Source organism: Corvus cornix, chromosome 6 (genome assembly GCF_000738735.6).
Source record: "Corvus cornix cornix isolate S_Up_H32 chromosome 6, ASM73873v5, whole genome shotgun sequence".
Classification (NCBI taxonomy): Eukaryota; Metazoa; Chordata; class Aves; order Passeriformes; family Corvidae; genus Corvus; species Corvus cornix.
This window is the reverse complement of record NC_046336.1, coordinates 3,411,102-3,436,405: the sequence shown is the minus strand read 5'-3', so window position 1 is coordinate 3,436,405 and position 25,304 is coordinate 3,411,102. Positions and strand designations below refer to the sequence as shown.

Sequence of the window (25,304 nt, the reverse complement as noted above, 5' to 3'; positions counted from 1 at the left end):
TGCCCTCGCCCCACAGGCACCAGAAAGATTCTTTTCTAAGATCCTCTTTTGTCTAAAACCCCAGAAAAATCAGGCAACTTCCCTCCAGACCTCCAGCATGCACAGGACTGTGAGTCCTTGCCTCACGTTGTCTGTGCTACCAGTCCAAATTTCTTTGTGTTTATTTATCTCAGTGCTTTCCACCAACAGGGCCTTGGCCCTGTGACAGGAAATATTCCCCCAGTTTTGCATTTCAATAGTAACTTATTTAAAAAGTCAAGCAAGTTTTGGTACTGGATTAGTCTGTGATCATGGCCCACATTTAGGGACATCAAGAAGAACGCTCAGGGAAGATGCCTAAAATGAAACCCAAGCCAAGCAATGCCCTCCACACAAGGGAAGGATGGGCTCCTCTTGACTGGGCATGACAGAGACCATGACAGGGCAAGCCAAGGTCAAGGAGGTGACATTCAGTTCCCTCAGAAGGAGGATAATTTGGCAGCCATGAAGACCAGCACAGCAGCGCTACGAAAATGCAGAAGGCTTTGTAAAAGCTCTTAAAGACAAGCTGCTTCTCAATTAGGCAGAGACTCTGCATATCTGCTGAAGAGCCTGCCAGTGCCACAGTGCAAGACAAAACCATCTGATTTGGGTTCTTTGTTCCTCACTCATGTTTGAAAGGCAGGAGAGAGGGAACAGGCTGTCTCTATCCCTTCTTGACTTTGAAGCTTGTGATTTTCATCTGAAAAAACCCACAAATGCTCTGCATCTCCCCACGCTCCCAATGACTGGAGCTATCAGAGAGCTTGGGAGACATCTCCTGTCAGAGCATGTGCCCAGCTCTCATTAACGCTAATGAGAGTTGTGTCCATGAAGAAAAGGGGCAGCCTCTTTGTCTGTGCAGGATTGGCTTTCACAGCAAGGAGCTTGGCTCAAACTTGACCTACAATTTTAATTGGGTTTTGAGGCCTCATCCAGTGAGTGGCTTCCCGCTACGAATGCCAAAGAGCACAACACAGCAACACATCCTCTGGCACTATCAGCTTTTTGGGATCATTGGCCAAGGCCCCAATCCTCCATCCATTTTGGTGGCTGTTCAGCATAAAAATTGATAGCAAGCTCTGACATAAAAGGTTTCAAACATCTTATATCATGGTTACTGTCAACGGCAAAAATTAGACGTTTTCCTTATTGTTTGAGGTCTGTGCAACCACTTTGTGCCAGGTGGTAGAACATCTTAGTGATAATGTTGTTGTTTATTGCTTGCATCATGCAAACAGTCAAGAACCACAGTCATGGGCTGGATACTCAAACACAGCGCCGGACCCCCAATGTTTATAATCTCAGCTGTAAGAGTAACTCTAAAAATAAGCAGATGTATCAAAGGGGAGGGGAAAGGAGATAAGCAAGTCACTCAGCAATGGCAACAGGGCACAACAACCACCTCTGGGGAGGAGAGTGGCACAGGTGTGGTGGGGTGGGTGTCGCTCCATCCCTGCTGTGGGGGCCGACCCCAGAATCTTCAGGGGAGTGGTTTTGGAGACATCCAGAAGTCAGGACATCTTCCCACCCATTGCCACGAGGAAGCGGGAGCGGAGGTGGAGGAAACACGGAGAGAAGTTTCTATTACTTACCCATCACGCCACAAGAGAAGAGGGTAGGTCCTTGACTCATCTTTGGAGTGTGCTGCAAACAACCAGAAAAACTATTCACTTCCTGCAGACTCGACCTGGGCACCAGACACCACCCTGCCTCCAGCCTGGGCAAAGGAGAACCTTCCATGGCCCCGTTCTGGCAGGGACCAGGGAACACACCCAGTCACCTTTCCTCAATGAAATCACCTCTAACTAAATGCTGTGCAGAGTCCTTGTCAAGGCCTGAGCTTGCAGATCAAGGGTCCTGCAACCAGTCCTTACCTCAGGGAAGAGCTGCAGCAAGGTCCCCATCCCCCAGGACCCAAAACTCTGGAGAAACTAAAATGGGAGCTGCAATTAAGTGGTAATCCTGGATTGAGCAAGAAAGCAGCAAAAGTGGTATCCTGAACCTCATCCAAGCCATTAAGGCCTTCCCATCTAGGTACAAAGCAGCTATTTAGCTTTTTTAAGCATATAATGTGTTTCTATGGCAAAGGCATCCTCACCTCAGCACTTCTGGGGAGTCTGCGCTCAGACTGTGCTGATTTGCACTAAAAATAGGGGGAAATGCCACTGTATGGGTACAAAATAATCCTGGTTGCTTTTTACATTCTTTTTTTCCCAAGAATTTTCCTCTTGACAGCATAAGAGACACCATCAGACTTCTAAAAATGAGCATGGATGGGTTCACATATAATAAATCAATATGTTGTCCACAGCTGCATGCCATTTCAGCCATGCCTGCAAAAACACACGTTCATACGAATTGTTCCTTTATTATCCCTAAAAATATCCATATTCTGGCTTCTGAAGTGTCTATCCTGGCAACACCATCCCATCTGACTGAGGCTTTATATCATCTGAGGGAAGCACCAGCACGGCCTCCACGTTCATCTGCACTGCCATAATTGTGTTTTATCTGGCGTTAGGCCACTGCACTCACACCTTCCCTCCTGAGCCATGTTTTATATGTGCCTGCTCACATTAACTATGGAATCTCAGAATGGTTTGGGTTGGAAAGGACCTTAAAGCCATCCAGTTCCACCTGGGCAGGGACACCTTCCACTATCCCAGGTTGTTGCAAGCCCCATCCAACCTGGCCTTGGACACTTCCAGGGATGGGGCACCCACAGCTTCTCTGTGCCAGCATCACCAGTGCATAATGAGAATAATAATAATAATAATAATAACAAACAACCAAATGATGGCACCTGAGCAATCCAATAAAGGATCCCACTTCATACACAGAATGCTGGAAATACTGAATATAGAGGGATAGGGAGGCTTAAAAGAACTCTGGGGTGTAGATGTGGAGAAGGTAAATAAGGGTCAGTCACCTTTGGAGCGTGTGCCACTTTTCTAGGCAGAGTAGGGATATCTCCATCTGTCAAGCCCCACCTTATGATGCATCAGTAGAATTAATCAGGAGGCACAGAGGACAGGCAGCTGTCTCCAAGGAGCAGCCGAAGTGGGGCAAAGATGGAAGTGGGACAAGCCCCAGAGAAGGCAGGGGCTGTGCCAGTGCACATCTGTGTGCCAGCCCTAGAGACCAGACACTGTCTGCAAATGCAGGAGGGAGAGGAATCTGACATATGTCCCATATTGAGTATAATTACCATTTTGTAAGAATTTTGTCTTTATACCAAACTGGGAGCTGAACTGAACGAGCCCATTGGCTGTTGGCAGGTGATACTGCCCCAGTGCTCAGACATTTATTTCCTTTGGGTTTCGCTTTCTTCACTTCCCCATGAAGTCACCAGAAAAACTCTTGCTTTCTTTAGTGCATCAGCCTTCTTGTGATTGTCTGCCCCAATTTAACAGTCCAGGCAACCCAGCAATTCACCTTGTGTACCCAGGACTATCCCTGCACTCGTGACCCAGCCCCAGAGCTGCGGGAAGCACTCGGCAAACACGCGAGGGCAAAACTTTGTTACAGCTCTGCATCTCTGCCACCTGCCATCACACAGCCTGAGCACCCAGCCCTTCTCTTAGGAGTAGAAGAAATTACTCTCATCTGCCTCTCTGCAGCCAGTTCCCCTTCACCTGTCCCACACACTTCCCAGGGCACAGCTGGTGCTGAATGTTCAGGTTCTCCCCTTCCCACCCCGAGCAGCAGCCACAGGAGATGCTGCCTTCCCAGCAGGAGCCAACACTGCAGCAATGATACTCTTTTAATGTATCAATATCCTTCCCAAATTTCACCCTTTTAAGGCAGGATTTTCCACTGCTTCTGGCTTGCTCACCTTCTCCCCTGCCGTTCACTGCCAGGGCAGCCTGCCTTTACCCCAGCACGCTGTGCTCTCTGCCTGGGGAGCCCAGCTGGACAGTTTGCCATCCTCAGCAAACTCAGACATTTGTCTTTCTTTTATGCTCAGAATGCCCATCTACAGCTCATCCTGCCAGATGCTTCCTGCTGTGCTCCTGCATGCCCTTATCTGAGACTCTCAGTGCACCCTGCCTCTCGGTCAAGTTTCTTCTCAGACCATGCCCATCTCTCCAGGAGGATAGAGGGAAAATGTCCACAGCCAGCCTTGCTCTGATGGCTCTCCATCACCCTGCACCTGTTCCTCATTTGCTCTGACCCTGCCTCCAGACAATGCTATCCCTTATTTGCCCCCTACCACAGGTACACTCACCCCTCACAGCACCCTTTAGTCTGTTTGCTGCCCCTCACTTGTTTTTTTGTTGTTGCCTGCTCATTCAGCATGGTGGATTTGCACCTCTCCAGGCTCACAGCCAATTTAACTACCACAGCACTGCCCTTCAGCATCTCCCACTTAAGTCTGCTTCCCACTTGCTCATCCTCCTATTAATGATGAGCATCTCTTCACTGTCAGTGAAGCAACTTCTCACCTGTGTTATTCACAGCACTGATTTGGGTTTTTTGTACTGTTTATCCCATTGGGTGCTTACTGAAATCCACGTATGCAAAAGCCACAGCACTCCAATCATTTACAAATCACCTGCTCCTTGGATATTAGTGCAGCTTGGTAGAAATCAGTGCTGCAAACCATCTAAAGATCCATCCCTGCAGGAAAGAAAACCCTTATTACAAATCTACAGCAAAGTTCTTGGCAGTAAAACAGTTTTGAACAGAGATTTCACAAAGCTTACCAGCTCAGTCCTGCATGTTACAGAGTCAGCACCTTTGTTCTCCCGAGTTTTGGTTAAGATCATCACCATGGTAATGCAGTCCTGCCTCGGAGTCCATCAGGGTCCAGGCAAAGGGTGCTGGCAGCTGGGGGCTGGGAAAGCTCCTCTTTCAGTCCATGTTCCCCCAGGAGAGGCTGGGCCCTGCCAGCTCCTCGGGGGATGTGCAGGGACAGCCTCGGGGTGTGGAAAATTCCCTGCACAGAGAGAGAGAGAGAGGAACAGCTTTAGGGGACTTGCCCAGAGGGTGGATGCACTGGGCAAGGGGCAAGCACCGCCCAAAAAACACCCTGATGGTGGTGGCTTGAGGGGAGTGTTTGTTTTAGGATCTTAAACACTGTCGGTGCCCCTCTGCTCCTCATCAGCACAGAGGGGTTTCACAGGATGGGACGCTCACGGGCGCTGTCAGAAGCACACAAGGTACACAAGGTGATCCACAGGGACACAAGTATTTCAGTCAAATTTATGAAGTTTCCTCTGAATTCTCCATTTGAACAGGGGACTCACATCCCCTATGTTGAAGATACCAAGACACTGAAAGAAGAGCTCATTAAAGCTCCAGGGTTGATCTCACAGAAGCCCTTGCCCCCAGACCAGCTGGGAGCAGATGTCCAGCAGAAAAAGCCTCTCCAGCATCATTACGGCTGTGAAATCCCCTGGATGCCCCTCTCCCACCCCAGTTACTCCATGATTCCCAATCTATGCAGAGCCCTTTAGGGAAAAAAAAACCAAGGCAAAGATTTGGCTGCAAGGAAGGAGAGACAGCTCCTTGCCCTGAAATCCTAAGGACCACACCATGCCTCCTGATCCTTACCTATTGCTTAGGTAAGAAAAGCTAAGGCTGGACAACAAGGAGGCTCTTCAAACACAAACTGCAAGCCAGGCTCATAGAGCACTACCCAGCCCTGACCATGAGCCCTGCCTCACCTCCTGGCATCCTCCCCAACAGACTTATTCCCTTGTAAAGCAGACAGATTGCAACTCAAATCTGATTACTGAAATCAGCGTTTTCCCCAAATCACTCCCCTAATCCCGTTTCGCTATTTTGCTGCTGTGCAGTTGATGCAAACAACCAAACCCACCATTTGCACAATCCAAAGAGCGTAAAACACTGATCTTACACCATCCAGTCAAAGCCAATTGTGATACTTAAGGACAATAGACAGGAATATTCCACAAAGTATTAACCCTTACTCCAAACTGATATGGCTGCTCTTCCCAGCTCCTAAATCATCCTGTCCATGTTTACTCGGATTAGAGCTTGCAGTGGTGTTAAGAGTAGCTCATTTAAAGGCCAGCTGGCTGGTAAAGAAAAATCACCTTCTATTATTTTATGAGGACAAAGTTCATCCAGAGTGCAAAGCCAAGATTGGGAATCAATACATTTTCCAAAGATTTACTGTTCCCATGGGTGCCTGACACAGTCTCCAGCTTTCTGTGGGATATCGGTGGACTCATAATTTACAGTTTACTGGTACCTTCATCATAAACCTCTGGGCAAGCCAGTGACCAAATGAAAACTGTCAAACAGAAAAGTAAACATTTCAGAGTGTCAAAATGACACATAATTTGTGAGCAGGGTTAGATGGGATATTGGGAAGGAATTGTTCCCTGTGAGGGTGCTGAGGCCCTGGCACAGGGTGCCCAGAACAGCTGTGGCTGCCCCTGGATCCCTGGCAGTGTCCAAGGCCAGGCTGGACAGGGCTGGGAGCAACCTGGGATAGTGGAAGGTGTCCATGGCAGAGGGTGGAATGAGATGGTCTTTAAGGTGCATTCCAAACCACACCATTCTGTGATTCTGTGATTTCTGTCTGTCACAGTCTAAGCTGTCCCTGACCACTACACAGAGAGCGGAGTGCTTGCTGCAGTGACAGACTCTGTGTGCTGGGAGGACACTGGGGCCACTCTCGGCACGAAGATCACACAAGGGTTCAGAGCAGCCTGAAAGCAGCTAAGTACAGTTCTTTGTTGGCCAGGTATGATCTCTTCAGGAATAATTACCCTTCCCTAAGGTGATGGTTAATGCTGCAGCAGCAGACTCAGGTACACACCCGGGCAGGAGCAGCAGCAAGTCCAGGCAGAAGCTCCCTGCCCCAGCCGGCCGGGATGCAGCACACAGCATCACACCTCCCCTCTCCCTGCTCCTCTGCATCCCCTGCAATTAACACAGCCCTAATGACAGGCAACACAGCAAACTGCTGGCAAGCTGGCAGCCACTACCACCACCATCCCCCAACGTCGGGGCCGAGGTGCACGTGCAGGTATCAGCTATTTTAACCACTGCTTGGTTGGGTTTTGGAGCCATCCCCATGGAGAAACTGCAGTAAAAAAGGAAACTTTCCAGTGAAATGTGATCCCTGGCTCCCCATCCTGCCTCACAGTGCTCCTGACGCATGGTCCTGCCCTGTCACATCCTTTCCATGCAAACAAGTGCCATGGGACACAAACTGCAGAGCTGGGATGGACCCTATTGCTGAGGAGGAAACCGCTGTGTATTTATAGACTGGATGCTTTCACACACACAGGCTAATAAAAAGATACTCTTCAGGGACCATTAATTACTTTAAGAAATGTATTTCCTCATTTACAGTCAGATAAAGGAACTATCTTCATCATGATGTCAAGGTTAAGTTTAGACTCAAGCCAGGGCCACTGGGATTGACACAATCTCCTGAGCTGTATGAAATGCCCACGAGAAGCTCTAGTGCACAGAGACCCCCAAATTTTAGCAAACCCTGCTTTTTACATGGTTCAAAACACAGACCAAGCAGAAGCCTCGTGTGATCTTTGCAGTGGCAGAGGTAGGAAGAGGTTTCTCTCAGAGCTGCTTTCTGGACAGTATCACAGCCATGGAGTGTTGGGCTTGGAAAAAAATTAAGTCAAATGATCCAACTCTCGTCCATGGGCTTAAAAGATAATGCTGGGGAACAAATATGCTCCTTACAAGGCACAAGCACAGCCCTAGAGATGCTCATGGGGGACAAACAGCCCTGCTCTGCAGGGAGTTCCCATTCCCCATCCCACAACTGGTCTTACCACAAGCACCACTCCCAGCCATGCCCTGTTCACCTGCTACACTGAACTGCATGGAAAAGACCTCAGGATTCAGCAAACTGCCTGTCAGATGCTCTGCCATGGCTGCGGGGAGCCTGAACAGTGACCAGTATCACACCCCCATGCACATTATGGAAAACTTCCTCACAGAAAGGGTTACCAAGCCTGGAGTCCCCATCCCTGGAGGGATTTAAAAGCCCTGTGGGTGTGGCACTTGGAGACATGGGTTAGTGATGGCCTTGCCCGTGCTGGGGAAACAGGTGGACTCCACAATCTTAGAGGTGTTTTCCAACCTTACCAACTCCCTGATTCCATGGTCTGACCCCTAGAAATACTCCTTGTGAAGACGACTGAGGCCCAGCATCACACAGATTTCCACTTGCTGTGGCATCACCACCCTCTTGCACAGAAAACATTCAACCCCTGTCCAGCTCAATAATCCATCTCCAGACACACACACTGACATAAAACCTATTTACAGTGGAAAGGGCACACGGGAACGAGGAGCTGGAGCTGCATTTTGCATACTGATACACCTTGCAAGCAGAACAGTGTGAATTCTCTCAGAATATAAATCACCTGCCCCTGCTGAATTTTTAATGCTGATCAAAGTCTCCAGTGAAGGAGCCATGACCCAAGCAGGACCCCACTCCCTACCCCTGCCCCGGCAGCATTCCCTGTGCTGTGCTTGAAGAAAGTGGCTGAGCAAGGAGCCACTGTGATTTCTGGAGTTCATCCAATGCAGGTTAGACCCACATGTCTGAAGGACCAAACCTAATCCCTCTGGGCCAAACTCTGAGCACGATTCTAGGGCTTCACCACCCACCCATTCTCATCAGAGGAACAGAAATTCTCTCCACTGTGCACATCTTGATTTCTCCATGCAGTCAGACCACTGTGGGGACCAGGCACAGCACAGCTGGTCATCCCTTCACAAACCCCACAGGGGCCTACAAAGAATTTGGGGAAATAGCCAAAATTGGTGACTGTAATTGAAACTTGTGGGGTTTAAGGCTTTCTGTGAGCATAACAAGGCAATATTCACCCAAACTAAAAATCATGCCTCTCTCCCCATCCTTCCACTTCTTAGAAATGATTTGGGGCCACACTGAATCTCCTCACTGCACATCCTGTCTCACCCTCAGGGCTTTGGACAATGCCAAGGAGTACATCTCCAATTTCTTGATTTATTGTGTTATGAATTTGGAAAAAATCCATGAAGTCTATCATTTGGATGTAGCTAAGTCTGGGTTTATTTCCTCACTCAGGCAATAATTTGCCTTCTGCAGCAGGGCTGAGTGGGCTCAGCTCTGGGCAGTTTGTTCCCCTTGCCTGAGCACTATTCTATGTCACTCGTGAATACTGAATTTATTTATGGGGTAAAAACCTCCAATAAACATGAAAGATGCCATTCAGAGCCCAAGAAGAAGTTTTTACTCTCTGAAAATGCCCCATGGACTAGTCCTGGGTAAACAGGATCATGAGTCAGCACGCGTGACTTTCAAAGGACGAAATTTCCACGGAGGCAGCCGCTTCAGGATTGTCCCCTGGGACTCTGTCAAGAGGAAAGAGCTGACCCAGGCTGCCCAGCTATGGCAGAAGAAAGGCTGCAGCCCTGCCCATCTCACCCTGAGCTTGCAGTCAGTGCATCCTGCTCCACAGGGTCTTCCCCAGCTGCTGGAAAGGCAAACACCATCCAGGACACCATGGCTCCCACATGGTGTTCCCCTCCTGCCTGGCAAAGACTTGTGCCACCCCATGCTCCAGGTACTGAGAGACTACCAGGCAAAGAAAAGGAATAAGGAAATGTCTTTCTCTGCCTCCTGCTTGCATCCAGACCTGACATTTCCAGGACTAACAAGACAAAGACACGCTTTTACCACTAATTAATAAGTAAGGACTTGCCTGCACGTAACACAGCAAAGGGGAAGCAGTGTCTGAGGTGAGCATGGCTCCCTAGGGCTGCACAGCTTCAAGAACCACATCATTGCAATGCTTCTGACCAACAGCTTCACACAGGAACACAGGTTCTCATCAACACACCCAGAACTCACCTGTCCTGCCAGTGCAGGACAGCCTGGATGGAGCTGACATCTACAGCCACGCTAATAAATCTGCAGCCAGAAGGAGCTTGAGGTCTCCCATGACAGCACCCATCCCATGGGGGCACGTTAGGAACCAAAAATGCCACAGATGGCCAGGTCCAACCTGGCTTATGGAGCCTGAGATTAACCCTCCTGCCAGGAACAACAGACATACCAGGGTCCTGCCCACAACCATAAATGAATTACTGAGCAAATAAAACTCTGTTATTTCAATCTGATCCCTTGCTCCACATGCCTGGGTACTGCCTCAGCCTGACACCAAAGTCACACAAGGCAGAGGGTCCCCAGCACTCCAAGCCCCAAACCACACCTCCAAACATCCCTAGTCTCTGGGGACAGCCTGAAGTCCAAGCTCATACCCAGATCTACATGCTTGGCTTGAACTTCAACTGCAGGCAAGCCCTCACAAAAAAAGGAATAAGAGGAATTAAGGAAAATTACACACCATCTACTTGAGTAAAAGGTTTATTGCCCCCGTGCTCTTAGGGAGTAGGAGTGGCAGGGGAATGAGTCCCGTACACACCAGCAGCGGAAGGACTGAAAGGACAGGGCAGGGGCAGAGGTGCTTTGTCTCAACATCTTTAGCTCGAAGGAAATGGTGCTGGCAGTGACTTTGCCTTTTCCTCCCTGGCAACTGAAAAGGAAAAGAAGAAAGCAAAATTAGTCATTGCAAAACAGCGACCAGCAAGAGAGAGGTGCAAGCGAGGAGCCGTGGGAAGTGACAGGACAAGGGGGAATGGCTTCAAACCGAAAGAGAGTAGGTTTGGATTAGATATTAGGAAAAAAGTCTTCCCTGTGAGGGTGGTGAGGCCCCAGCACAGGTTACCCAGAAAAGTGGCTGCCCCATCCCTGGAAGTGTGGGTCATGCAGACAGAGCCTGCAGCCTGATCCCAGTCCCAATGACCACAGAAATGACACGTTTTCTTTGAGCAAACCTGTAATCATTGCCTTTTCCACTCATTAGGGGACTGCTTCTACCTTTGAGTAGTATTTCCAGGGAAGAGTAGAAATACTGGACCAAGAGGTGTCTGTGGAGAAGAGCAGCTGAAGCAGCAGCAGCAGCAGTCCAGCCTGCTGGCCCAACAAACCATCTCACCTTTCTGTGGGTTTCCCCCGCCACCCCAGTTGTGAGATTTATTACAAGAATTTGCAGTGGTCTGTGAGACACTGTGAGTGTTGGCCACGCTCCCAAAAGCTGAGGAATTGCTGAACTGAGAATTGCCTTGGCTGCTTAATCTCAACAACCAGGGATGCTGAACAAGGCAGCAGGATCTGGGTTTACTTTTAATTACTGCTCAGAGCATGCTGTTCTAGTAAACAGACACAAAAAAACAATTCTTGTTTCTTCCTTATGTTCTTTTCCCATATACAGCCTGAGATGTCTGAGCTGGAGACGGTAAATGGCCCCACCACTCTGCTTCTACTGACTCACTTCTCAAGCATAAACAGCTTCAAATAGCACATGAACCCCTTGGAATACCTGTCTCCATGAAACAACACCCATCTGCTTACAGACACAAAATAATGCTCTCAGGTTTAGAACCACTGAATGGTTTGGGATGGAAGGGATCTTAAAACTCATATCTCATCTCATCTCATCTCGTCTCATTCCATGTGTCCAGGTTGCTCCAAGCCCCGTCCAACCTGGTCTTGGACACTTCCAGGGATGGGTCAGCCACAGCTTCTCTGGGCAACCTGTGCCAGGGCCTCACCACCTTCAGTTAGTGGGGGTTCTCATCCAGCCCAGGCTTCCTTGCTGGCTCCAGAGCTCTCAAGGTCTCTGTGAGAAGCAAATCCTGAAGATGCAAAGTGAACTCAGCGCTGCAGCATCGACTGTAAAGCTGCTGCTCATCATTGCCCACCAAAAATCCACCCAGAGGAGGAAGAAGCAAGATCTGGGACATCTCCCTGTGTAACTGGGGAACACTTGCCAAGAGCCACAACACCATCATCGCTGTCAGAGCAGATTTGGATGCTGCTTCTAAGTCAGATTTCTCCTTTCTCCAAGGCTGAGCTGGAGAACAGGTAGAGGCTGACAGCCCTTATGGACATGCCTGGATTTAAAACAGAAAAATACTGGATGTATGGATCAATTGCCAGACTCCACATTATCTGCTACCACCTCCCCTTTATGGATAAATACCGTAAGGTTACAGAATCCTCATGTGAAGCCCAGCAAAATGATCACTTAGAACCTTCCAAAAATTGAAATTATCTCCCTGAACTGAGCAGGCAGTATTAAAAGAATTTCAGATGCTTTCAGTGGACGGTCTCTGTGCCCACACAGGGTGACACGCGTGCCTGCTGTCACCTGCACACCCTACACTGTTTGCATTAGACCAAAGTACTTTGGCTCTTGGGCAGGCTCTGGGGGTTCATTCCTCAGCTGAGAAATGGCTTTCAAAGAGCTCCTGGGCTCCTGAAAGACGAACCTGGAGCCTTTATTAATCCTCCTAGCGACCAAAAGGCACTTTTCCCTGCTGTTTGTCCATCCGTTGCCATCAACACCGGCAAGGGGAAGGCACAGTGGAGGGAGGGAAGGAGCCCTCCAGGGCCAGGAAACCTTTGCCCACACTGCCACCTCCATCTCTCCGTAAATTTCCGAGCCCTGCATCTTCCATAAATCTCTTTAACGAACGAGCAGCCAAACATCTGTGAGTTGTCTGAATTAGCGTGAATTTGGCAGACTGAACAGCAAACTCGCGTCGCCCCGCAGCCTTCACATTTCTTGTTTTCCTCGGGTTCATTAAATACACAACAATCTGTTACCAGAAGACTGTTCCTACGTGCAGGGGCTGCCAAGGAGCTGGGTTTGATAGCTCTGGTGGAGATGGGGGAATGTGTGGGGAGAAGAGGGGGGGGCTCTTCCTGGTGCAGCAGGGCAAGGAGAGGACGGGCTGCACCTACCCTGCCTCTCCCAGTGGCCACCCACCACATGGCAAAGGCTGTCTCTGATGTCAGAGCCATCCTGGTGCAGCTAAAGCTGGAGGTGATTTTGGGAAGCTTCAAGGGGAACAGAGCAGAGTGTGGGACAAGCAGGGGGAGATGCCTACAAAAGCCAAGGATGTCCTTCCCGCAGCATCATCCCAACTGGGATAACTGTGCCTAATCCGGATGGAGAAACCCAGGGTTATTCACACCTGTGAGCAGAGCCCTGGGCAGGGGGCATCCCTGATCCTGGGGAAAATGGGGGAGTTCCCACTGCTGCTGGGCAGCACGAGGCCCAGGCATGCAGTGAAGGCACTGCCAACAGCCAGCCCAGGCAGCCCGGGCTGATGCTGTGATGGGGAACAGCACTGGAGGCTTCGCCTTCCCTCAAAGGAAGTCTTTCGCTACGAGGGAAGAGTCAAAGCAAACACCCACTCACTGTGTTTACCCATCTAAATCAAAGCCAAAGCAGCACTGAAACGTGCCTGACAGCATTTCCACGGAGCCATTCATTGAGAGTTTGCACTTGGCTTTTAGCTGGTGTTTTTAATATCGCAGGGAGACGCTTGTGAGGCTGGTATAATACAGAATCTGTTGCTGTAACACACTCCCGGCTCCTGCGAGGTGTCAGCAGCACGTAGAGCCCAAACCTTCTGCAGGTTTGGCTCCATCAGGGGAACCCTGAGGGCCAGCAGTGAGATGCTTCCCATGGGGAACAGCTCCAGCAAGTCCGAGGTACCACTGCCCCAGAGCAAGGTACCCCACCAGGGGATTGCCCAGCCTGAGAAGTAATGCCCACAGAGGACAATTTTCCCAGATTTGGGATGTTTTGTCCCTGGAGATGGCCCTGATTCCCATGGAGTAAGGCAGGATGAGCTCCACGGTAGCTTAGCAGCCATAAAAGCCCAGATTTTGCAGCCTGTCTCAGAGGTGAGGAAAACTTTAAAAAGTAAGTGGAAATGCAAACAGGCCCTGGTTTTATTTGGGCTGGCAGGAACACAGTCCTGCCCTGCGTTCCTCGAGCTCATTTATGACAGTGTGAACATGCAGTAATAAAGAGGAAAATGAAAATAAAAATCTGCATTTTCCACCCCACAGGTCTCCATACATCCCTCCTTCTCTCATGCCACAGGTGAAAATCAGGAGAGAAACAGCTTTCCCTGTGCCACAGAAAGGGGAAGCCCAAAGGACAGAGGGGTTGGCCCCGGCACCAGCGTGGTGTGAACCACAAAGCCCACTCCTGAAATGGCATCCCAAGGAGAACTGACCTAAATGCTGCAGCCCATACCAGCTCCAAAGCTGCCAGGAAGGGAATCACGCCAGGTATTTTGTCAGTGCACAAACATGAATGATTGCCCAGGACAAATAGGGCAGCAAAAACGTCCACCTTCATCACATGGAAAAAACATGTATCAACTTGCAACCCTAATGAGCGAAGGAATTAATGAATCCTGGAGTTTGTAAACCGTTATGGAGTCCCTAAAATAATGCCAACACCTTAAATGAATGAGACTCTCAGTTAAACATCAGGTTCTGTTGGAAAACAAGATACAGGGGCTTTTGTAGATGTTAAGGACAGCAAGAAGTCCCACTGACAGCAACAGAAAGAATGGTGGAAACATTAGTCAGGATGCAGAAAATGAAGAAATAGACAATATAAACATTTCTGTCCTAAGCAGAAAGTAAAACAACAGTCACATTTGTCAGGAGTAACCTGGGGTGATGATATTAAACAGCAGGCACTAAATATAGATCCTTCTTAAACAACAGCTCCAAATAAATTTACACCTTCAATTTTATAAGATCATGCCAAAAAGTCTTCTGAGCCATCACCACCAGTGGTCCCCGAGGACAGGCACAAGCCAGCCTGGTAAATGGGTGGGTGAGACCTCAAGCCCAACAAGGCTCTGGTTTCAGTGCAAGGTCAGGGAGTCAGGAATCACAATTACAACACCAAAGAAAGAGCTCTCCCCTCACCTGAAGTCTTTGTGCACGTGAAAGGGAGGGCTGGTGTAACACACGTCATTGAAGTGCACAGAAGTGGATGACAGCTACTGATAACACTTGACTGGCACATCTCAAACAGACCTGCAAGTGACTGGTGGCACTGGCTGCAACAGAAACTACACTGTCACCCTACGCCATGCAGTATTTCTGGCAGTAATCGGGAAGGAAACAGGAAAACCAGTGCTGTGTAAGTGACTCGAGACCAGCAAAGCGCTGAATACACAGAACAACTCGGTAATACAGAGCCGAGAGAAGCGACCAGCACAGCTGGTTACAGAGATGTTAAAATACACCTTAAAAAGCTAAATTGCTTAAAAGCCACTCACCTCAAAGGCAGGGGCATGTTCCCTGGCTCCTGCATGGTGCAGTAGATTAGCCAGGTATGCAGGGGTATGTCCACAGGCTGCATAAATTTGGGGTCTCCAGGAAAAGAAGGGATGGTACAGCCTCTGTGCTCTGCACTCCACGACCTCAGCAGGCACCTGGAGCCTCCTCCCACCTCTGACCAAGGTCTGGAGGGGACTCCAGGAGTAACTGGGAGGCTTGAAGACACAGGTACAGTGCAAGATCGGGGGAATGTGGAGTGGTGATTGCTGAGGATGACCTGACTGCCTCAGAGGGGGCAGGAGAATTGGAGCAGGTCCCTCAGAGGGAGCAGACTGGCAGTGGAACACCTCCCAGCGTGGCGGGAGGCTGGAGCCATGCAGATCCAGAGCAAGGGCAAAGTGCAACTTTTTCCTGAACAACACAGACAATAATCATTGCAATAAACTACAGCACCATAAATGACTGCAGGGGGCTCTCAGCCAGTGCTCCAGCTTTACCTCTGCACTGGGGGCCTTTCTAAAAGACACTGAATCATAGAATTGTTAGGTTGGAAAAGACCTTTAAGATCATCGAGTCTGTCCTCCAGCAAGAATTCAGAAAATCACTAAAAATGGTGATACAGGGCTCTCCTGGCTTGCTGCCCTACACCCTGAGTGAGCTGCTGCACCCTGTGCCCAGCAGCCCCCATGTCCCAGGGTGGGATGTGCAGGGATCAGGAGGGTGGACTGACAGAGCAGCTCCTCACAGGCTGGCCTGGCTCTTGTCCAGCTCCTCCTGAAGCTGCCACCTTTATGGTATTTCGTGGGGTTCACAGGACAGGCACAGGGAAGGCATCGGCAGCACAATCCATCACACTGCAGAGCTGGAACTTTTTCTTTAAATTAAGTTTCAGATACGTACATCTGAAACTTCCTTGGGAAAATCTACCAACAGCACAAACCACGCACAACCGAAAATGCGGGTGAGAGTTTCTAAATGAAACATTTACGTTTTGGCAAGGTACATCTTCATTAACCACAGTGCTTTCACTCTGAGAAGTACCATCCATTGCACTGCATTTATTTCATTTATAACACAACTGATGGTCCAATAACCACTAAATGGCCTGGATTGGAAGGGAACTTAAAGAGCATCTTGTCCCACTCCCTGCCATGGGCAGGGACACCTTCCACTATCCCAGGTTGCTCCAAGCCGCGTCCAACCTGGCCTTGGACACTTCCAGGGATGGGGCAGCCACAGCTGCTCTGGGCAAACTGTTTTTCTGAGTTAACAGAGAGGCTACAAAACCAAAAGTGGATATTTTTAATGCGTTCTGTATCTTTATAAATATAATGGCTCTTCAGCTTTGGCACACAGTTGTAGCTTTTGGCACCTAGTTCATGGTATTAAAACTTGTCCTTTCAAAAATATTATACAATATTCATTTGTACCAGCTGGGACAAAAAAACCCCAAAGCACGTGGCAACAGGGATAATAATATATACACTTGAAGTAATTGCATAGCATTGACAACTATTTCCCAGCACACCAGAAGGCTGTTCTCAGTAAGGTTAAGGAAAGCACAGAAAAACAAAAATGACAGTTATTGTGACTTTTCCACATCATTTGAAACGAGAAATGGCCAGCTCCTCCTGGCCTAACTGTGCTGCCAGGCTGTCCTAACCAGAGAAGACCAGTTGTCTGCATTAATTCCTTTTACTTATAATTAACATTTCCCAGTGGTGCAGAATAGTAATGATGGCACTTGTACAACTGGGGCAGAGGAGCACAAAGGCTTGTCTGGGGTCACTGCAAGAGCCGTCATGGGGTAAAGGACAAAAATATCTTAAATGCAAGTAAGTAACACACTCTAACTCATCCCCTTGGCTTTAGAAGCAGGATGAGGGGTGAGTCTCTTGACCCCCTGGTCCAGACCAGTTGCTGAGACCAAAGCCAGTCACCGATGCACCTCGGCAGCCACGTCCTGCTGCAGCACCACCTCCCCAAGCCCTGCTTCTCCTCAGCCATCCAAAGGACTCCTGGTCCTTCCTTTCAGGAGCTGGTTTTGAGCAGAGAGAAGGAGAGCAGGTTTTCCAGCTGCTGGATCAAAGCTTGCCAGATCCCATTTTTTACAAACCCTAGGAGACGTAAGGATATGTAAGCACAGAACGGCCGCGAAGTCAAACTCCTCTTTCACCACGGTCCCGTACCTACCGCACAGCCAGCCCTGAGCCCTGGCTGCTGAAAGCAAAAGCTATGGCCAGGAGCCACAAATACAGAGAATGATGTAGCCCAAGGGATGCTTCAAATGGACTACAGAGGAGTGACACCAATGATGCTGCTATATTTAATCCTCTAAAAGCAAAAACCATGACCAAGTCTCCCTTGGGTACACTTTTAGGGGGGAGGTACAGCAACTCAATGCACCAGAACAGATTTTTTGCACTCCTTCAACCAGTTCTTAAAATATTACTCAAATGAAGTGATTACTGAGCCAAACTTGCCTGGTACTTCCCACCCATCCATGCAGGGACCCACAGCCTGCAGTGCTGGGAGCAGCCACGCTTCACACAGGGTTTGGTGCTGCTCCTCCAGGTCAGTCTAATGCAGTTTACTCCTCCCTGCATTTCAGAGAGACTTCTAACATATCAAATCTTACTTATCTCACATAGCATATGCCACATGCATGAGATGCAGTATCACACATATACAATGCCATAGGCTACAAAACTCATGGATAAACCACCTGAAGCCAGGAGAAATTCTGGCTGGAAATTAACTGCACCGCCACACTTCTTAGTTTTCAATTCCCATTGATGACCAAAGACTCACACATCCACAGCCTGTACTGAGATGCACCATCCCAGCGAGGTTTCAGAAACAGGCTCTTGCTTGGGAATGTTTGTCTCTCTAAAGGCAGCCAACTCAGAAAAGTTTGGAGAAACAAAACTGCCTGTGGATCTGCTCTCTCCAGTTCCTTGCAGCAGAGCCACGTTCTGCATTGCTGCTCTACAGAAATAGCTGGGTCACAGGCAGCCAGGCTGCAACTGCGGGCGCGGAGCGTGACCTTGGAGAAGCCCTTTTCCACTATTACAACACGGCCACTGCTTGTAGGGAGACTTGTGGGCAGAACCAGAGCTCCAGGGCTCGGGTCTGCCAGTGTCCTGACTGCTTTCAAGGAATGTATGGAAGGTCTCATCCCTAAAGGAAGTGGTGGCACTCATCCCGTGCCATGCTGGGGATCAGGGACAGGGGCCTCCCCCGGGGGGAGCAGCCCATAGACTTCATGACCCGGCAGGCTGACAGGCACAGAGGAGTAGCATGGTGGAAAATTCCCTCCTCTACGCCCGATTAGTTTATATTTAGCTCTCTGAGGAGCAGACATGCTGGAGGAGCTGTTGTTTTGGTGATATTTTTGCCCAGCCCCGCAGGGACCCCTGCAATGGGAACCGTGGCTCCCACTGCTCGCTCCACCACCACACCGGGCACGTGAGACCCACGGCAGTCACGGCCCTCTGCTGCTCGGCAGACCGGCTTTTCTTTTAGTTCTGTTTCCCCGAGTCAGCAGGCTTGCTTCCTCTTCCTCCTCCTCCCCATTTTGGGAGAGAAAGGAGCAGAAAACGTCAGCCAAGAAGAGCGTTTGCTTGAGGAGCTGCAGAGGAGCAACCTCCCAGCTCCTCTGCTGCCCTAGTCCCCCATGGCCACGGGAATAAAACTTGTCTTTCTGAAGGTATTTTCATTCTAGGAGTGAGTTTTGGCGAGTGCAGATCTGACACAAAGGCTCTGCTTGCCCTCTCCCTCCCCTGGGATGTGAGAAGAAGCCTCGACCCCGCTGGGCTGAGCTCTCCAAACAGCTATGAGCATCTCTGGCACCTTGCCCCGTCCCAGCCTGTTGGTCCAAAGTCTGTCCTGCCACAGATTAATGTTCATTAGGACTATTTCCCAGCAACACCATTTGACAAGCCACGTGACATGGGAGGGGGAAGGGAACAAAACCAAAATCACCCTTTCAGCTTGGGGTGTCCCCTTTTCCATCTCAGATTTTGCAAAGCAAGGGCAAACCACCTCCATCCAGACCAAGAAATGGAAAACGCTATTCAACATTTTAAGAAAGAAAGAAAAAAGGAAGAGGAGTCTCAAACCACGCAGCTGCCATTTGAGAAATCAGAAATCAACCAGCAATAATAAACAGGCAAATGGGATAAAGCTCATTCCCCTCCTCGCCCATGAGGACACAGCCCACAGTGTCAGTTCTGCACACAAATACAGGTGTTTTGGCAAAAAGTTGTGTATCTTGTTCTACCTATACTTCTGCTGAAAGTGAAGCAAGCCTTTGCTACTAGAAAAAAATGTTATTGCATATAATTAACCAAAGCAGATTTGGGGATTTGTACTGGTATATGTTTGCCTATTTGCTTGTGTGCATATTTATACACACGCATTTATTTATGCAGGTATCCATAGCTGAAAATTAACCTACATTGGTGCTGGCTCTGTCCCACAGTCTGCTTGATCTCCATATACAAAAATCTGGATCTCACTCACACAAATCAATTATCTACTGAACTGATTTGCACAGATTTTCTATGCAAAGTTTTGCATTTCCAGCAAAAGGCCATCTGCTTTCTATAACCAGTGTGGTTCCTGGACACCTTGGCCCTGTGCAGAGCTGGAAGTTGCAGAAGTTTCCCTCCCTCCTCTGGGTTGAAGCTGGAAGTGAGAAAGCCTGGAGCCAGGGATTCAGCTGCAAACCCTCCAGCACGCGTGGCCGTGCTCCACGTGGCCGTGCTTGGCAGGGTGTCCTTCCCTCTGAAGTGGAGAGAAGGAAGCAATTCCACGGCAGGTTGTTTTGGCTGGGTTTTCCCCCCCCACTTTTGAAAGCGAGAAGGCTGAGTGCTTCTCCCGATAAAGTGCCTCCAGCACAGGCACAGGCACACCTCCTGCCTCCCTGAGCCCGGCCGTGCCAGAGCTGGGTGTGACACACCCACCACCACAAGCATCCTCAGGCTCCAGAGGACTTTCAGAAATGAAGGAATAAATCAGAAGCTCACTTCAAACCCTCTCTGAGCCATGACAGGTAAGGACAGAGCAAACTGCTCTGAAATTCAGGTTTTTTACTATCACTCTAATTAATCTGTTTCATGACCCACCCCAAATATTTTCTCTAGAAACATTATCTACACTGTTTTGGGGTTTCTTTATTTCTTTTTCCAACCCTCAGCCAAGCCCTGGTAAATATTTCTGCCCATGACAGAGGCAGGCCAAGGGAACCTGGGCTTTGTGATAGCAGCAGCATCTCCTGTGCTCAGAGATACCAGACACTGGGCAGAGATGCTCACAGCCCTCTGTGTTTTTACTGGATTATCACAAGACACTGCTACCTCTGCAATTTGCAAGTAGTTTTTAATCTGTCAAAATAGACTTTTATTATTGCTTGAGGATTCAAAAGGAAAATATGCACATCTGGTTTCAATCGCCAACTGAAGTTTCATCTATCAGCCTATTTCATAACAAATTACGCTTACTTTTCACTCCAGAGGATTTCCTAAGGAGGGGACAAGCTGCCAAGGTACACGAGCATCTGTGGAGACCGCACGGCACCGAGAGGCAGCGGCACAACTCAGTCACAGGCACCGCGCTGCTGCAAACTCTCTCTGTGTCAAGTAAATTAAAATTATTGAGGAAAAGCCCCTTACTCGTGAAATCTCTGCGTACAGCTGTACGTGACACCTTCACGTACCTTAGAACCTGGTCAACCTGACGTCACTGAATGGAGAAACAAGACTTGCAGGCTTTCTAGGACAGCCCCACTGCCAGGGCACTTCACACAGCGTGGAGCTGCCGTGTCCCATCGCAGCAGCATCGGGGGCTGGAGACCCCCGCGGGGACTGGCCTGTCCCCCTCTCTTGCTGCCCTGAGCTACCTCACACGTGCCAGGAGTGAAATCCGAGGCATGGCACGGTGGGAAGTGTGCGCTCGCCCTGGGTGAGCTGGAGAGAGAGCATCTCTGCGGGGATGCTCAGCCACAGCTGCCCTGGGCTGCAGCCCCCCGTGAGACCCCGAACCTGGGGAGTTTTGCACCGAGCCCGACGGCATCCGAGTTTCAGCCCCCTTGAGCACCACTCTCGGCCCGGAGAAAGGAAAGCACGTGTTGATCCTTTCGCAGGAAATAATTCCAGAGGCAAAGGCAGAGGACTCCGAGCGGGTGAGGACCGCTCGCTGCCCGCTCGCCAAACTCCGGAGAGCCGCCCATCCCCGCACGTCGGGCTCAGCATCCCGCACCCCCCGCCGCTCCGGACACACATCCCACCGCTCCACGCTCCCTCCGGCCGCCCAGGAGGCTCCTCCGCGGTGCCCCCCGCTCACCCCGGGGCGGGGTGAGACCCGACGGCACAAAGGCGGACATCCCCAGCCCGCTCCGCGGGGATGCGGTGGCGGCGGGGAGTACCACCCTCCTACCCCATCCCCTCCGTGCCGCCCCGTCCCCGGGCAGGGCGCACCGCCGCCCTTTGTCCGCACCCCCCGGCAGCCCCCGGGGCGGCACGGCCCCGCTGCGCTCCGGGCATCGCTTACCGAGCGCTTCCCGCGGTGGCGGCGGCGCGGCCCGGCCGGGCCGGCTGTGGGCGCCGCTCCGACCGCGCTCCGCTGCCGCCGCCGCCGCCGTGCTGCGGGCGGGGCGGGAGGGAGGGAGGGAGCGAGGAGGAGGAGGAGAAGGAGGAGGAGGAGGAGGAGGAGGAGGAGGAGGAGGAGGAGGAGGAAATGCGCTTGTCACTTCCTGAGCGGAGCCAGCGCGGGCAGAGCCCGGCCCGCACCTGCGGAGCGCCCGCCCCGGGGACTCGCGCACCGGAGCGCTCGCTGCGAAGGGAGGCGGGGGAGACCCCCGGCTGCCGCCCCGAGCGGGCATCCCCGGGGTCAAACATCGCCAGAAAGAGCGTGTGTAGGGGGAAAAGGTCCAAAAATAATAAAAAAAGGGGCTTCGGGCAGCGATGCGGCGCTGCCCGACGGAGAGCCGCGGGCTGGCGCAGGCAGCGCTTCCGCGGCATCAGCGCCTGCACACGGCCCCGCAGCCCGGGATGCTGCGGGTGCGGCTCGCGTGGGGCTCCGCGGCCCGTTCGGAGGCCGAGAGTGACTCCTGGTGGCACGGCCGGCCCGGGGAGGAGCAGGGGAACTGGACTCCATCAGCAATTCATTGAAAGGTCCACCCGCAAGAAGAACTAGCGCCCAAGTTTTGGCACATCACAGATGGACACCATCCGCCCCTACACCCACCGGTGGGATACGGCAAAAGAAAAAAAATCCCAGACTTAAATTTTTCTCTCCATTTTTTATAGAATCATTGAATGGTTTGGGTTGGAAGGGACCTTTAAAGATCATCTAGTTCCAGTCCTCTGCCTTGGCTAGGGCCACCTTCTATTAGACCGGGTTCTTCAACTTCGCCTTGGACACTTCCACAGATGGAGCAGCCACAGCTTCTCTGGGCAACCGGTGCCAGGGCCTCACCATCCTCACAGGGAACAATTTCTTCCCAATTTCCCACCTAACCCTGCCCTCTCAGTTTGAAGCTGTTCCCGCTTGTCCTGTGACTCCAGTCCCTTGTCCCAAGTCCCTCTCCAGTTTCCTTGAAGCCCATTTAGGAGGGGGCCGTGGGTGCTCCGCAATACTGAGAGGCACATCTGCGTGGCTTCACGTGGGAATGGCCTTTAGCAGCACTGTGCTCTCACAGTGACATTTTCCATCCACGCAGGCTGCACCGCGCACAGCACGCGGGCTCCTTCCAAGAGCGAGCGTAACGAGCGAACAAGGAAACTACATGACAGCTAAAAGGAAGATTTAGGACTCATTACAAAACAGAGCCTAAACATTAATCTTAAACAGATGCGAGCAGACAACACAGATGTCATCAGGAATGAATCTGGGGCTGAATTTCATCCACCCGGCTGGATGGCCGGGCACGGTGCTGGGGATGGCGTGTAGGGACAAGTGAGGGACAAGTAAGGGCATGAATGGTAAGGGAAGCTGTAGCTGTGAAATCAGCAGTGCTCAGCGTGTCCTGCCCTGCTGCTGCACAGCCCAGGACAACAAATTACTGTCGAGAAAGACAGTAGTATCAGTTAGTATTTAACGCAGTGAAGAAGTAAGAGGGAAGCAAGCAGAAGTAGTGGGCAGATATTTAACGAGGGAACATCTCCCACCAACACAGTGAGGGCTGATCTCAATAAAAGTGGCTCCATGCTCAGTACACATAACAATAAGCAGGAGTGGCCAGTCTGAGTGGGCGATGAACAGGGAGAAGGGTTTGATGATGTGAAGGGGCTTTTGCATCATGTTCCTTCATCCCACTCAGTATTTGCTTTTCTTATCACGTGTTGAGACTGGTAGCAATAAAACACTTGCTAACTCCTTTTCCAGAACTTCAGGAATCAAGTCTGAAAATGTTTTTTTATGGTTTCCCAGTGGAATATTTCAGCAATAAAGCTCAGAGTGTAATTGAATCCATTCCCGTGGCAGCCTTGGGCTCCAAGACTCAAGCAGAAAGTTGTTTTCTGTCTGCTTCTGCAGCTCGCTCCAAACCCAGCATTTTCTGCCTCTCATCCTCTGTGCTTTCCCAACAGATGAGCTGGCTGTGGAGAATTCCCAGCACGTGTGAAAGCCTGGTGCTGAAGCACAAACCTGTTTTCCACAGACAGTGTTTTCAGTAATGTTGTTTAAATAACTGGCTGCCCATAGGTCCCTGCTCTGGACAGTGCCTTTTCCCTTTGTCAGAAGGGGGGAAAAACAGAAATAACTTTCAAGCTTTAAAGAACTGGCCAAGACAGTTTAGTCTTCGTGGACAGAAAATTCACTCTGTTCATTTGTGAGATTTGTGTTTTTGTCTCAGATGGCTGTGCCTTTGCTACCCATTGAGTAGGAGCCTTCCTGATGGCGATGGAAACCATGGATAGGAAAAAATCTAATGATCCCTACAGTCCTTCTGAAGTGATTCTGGGCTCCAAGTCATTAAGACATGTTGATGTAGCAGTGCTAAGCCCTGTGGATAGACAGCATTTCCTTCACTTCCAGTGCACAGGATTTGGCTGCAGTTACAGCCTTCTTTCCATGTAGCCTTTCCAATGCTTCTCTGTCTGCTCCAGTTTGTTGTTATTCAAGTCATATGCTCCAAGGTCACAAATAATTTCAGAAGTATGTCCCTTTCACAATGACCTACAACTCTGCACTGTCCTTCTGAGCACCTGAGCCGTCCCAGTTATTTATGGCTTTATCCTTCTACTTCTCCTGCCAGGCAAGGAACACAGGTAAAGGACTTGCCCAGGGCCACAGAGTCAGAGTGTCCCAGCCACTGGATGATGTCCCAACCACTGGATGATGTCCCAGTCACCCAGCTCTGCTGCGTAGCACGTACTCACAGGGACATCTTGGCTCCACCAAAGGTCTCCAGGAACACAAAATGGAGACCATCTTCAGAAGTCACCCTACAGTTTCAGAGAAGATCCTCAGATTCACAAAATCTAAATAACAGCAAGAAGAAATATTTTTAGCAAGTATTTCATGCCCAGGGAATGAGGATATCTCTGTAATATGATCAATGTCCTCTGGGTCAGAAAGTACCTGAATCACAGATGCCCTAAACAGGTGAAGCATTGCTCTGCAGAGAGTTGAAATGAGGAGTGTAGTTCTGACTACACTCAGAATACACTGGGATTTCCACCAAACTTAAAAATCCCTTTTTTATGTCACAGGCCATTTGCTGCACACATGCAACAGCTTTGTGTTTGCTGCCTCCCTCCCTGCCTTGGCAGAGGGCGTGACACCTGATCTGGGTGCCCCAGACTGGGAGCAATGGAAACATTGACAGATAAAATAAATAGGCCATGAAATACAAATGTGAGCCTTTCTCTCACCTGAATGTGTTTATCACTTTGTCAGCCACCTTTGGGTCTGAACTGGCTTAAGATAAGTCTGGAGTTATTTGTCCTTCATCCGCAAAGTCCGATGCAGCTGCAAACATGCCCCAAAGCATCACCCTACATTGGACAAGCAGCAGTGCAGCACCCACGGAGCTGAAGAGCTCTGGGGTAGGCCAGCAGCCAGAGAGGCTAACTACTACTGAAAATCGGGGTAGAAGATCCTTCTGCTAGAATTT

The 25,304-nt window shown here is 50.2% G+C and overlaps 1 protein-coding gene across 2 annotated transcripts in view; it reads right to left on the bottom strand.

The window, feature by feature from the left end:
- Positions 1 to 21,776, bottom strand: part of FAM53B (family with sequence similarity 53 member B) — a 44,749-nt gene extending 22,973 nt beyond the window's left edge. Inside the window, exons 1-5 of one of the 2 annotated variants that reach the window (XM_039553845.1) lie at positions 21,737 to 21,776; positions 10,368 to 10,556; positions 4,728 to 4,960; positions 4,467 to 4,658; positions 1,614 to 1,665 (exon numbers count right to left, since the gene is read on the bottom strand). In XM_039553845.1, coding sequence (XP_039409779.1) covers positions 1,614 to 1,653 — 40 coding nt within the window. In that variant the 5' untranslated portion in view covers positions 1,654 to 1,665; positions 4,467 to 4,658; positions 4,728 to 4,960; positions 10,368 to 10,556; positions 21,737 to 21,776. The remainder of the gene's footprint in view (positions 1 to 1,613; positions 1,666 to 4,466; positions 4,659 to 4,727; positions 4,961 to 10,367; positions 10,557 to 21,736) is intronic. The other variant, XM_039553844.1, reaches the window with a different exon arrangement.
- Between the last annotated feature and the right edge of the window lie 3,528 nt (positions 21,777 to 25,304).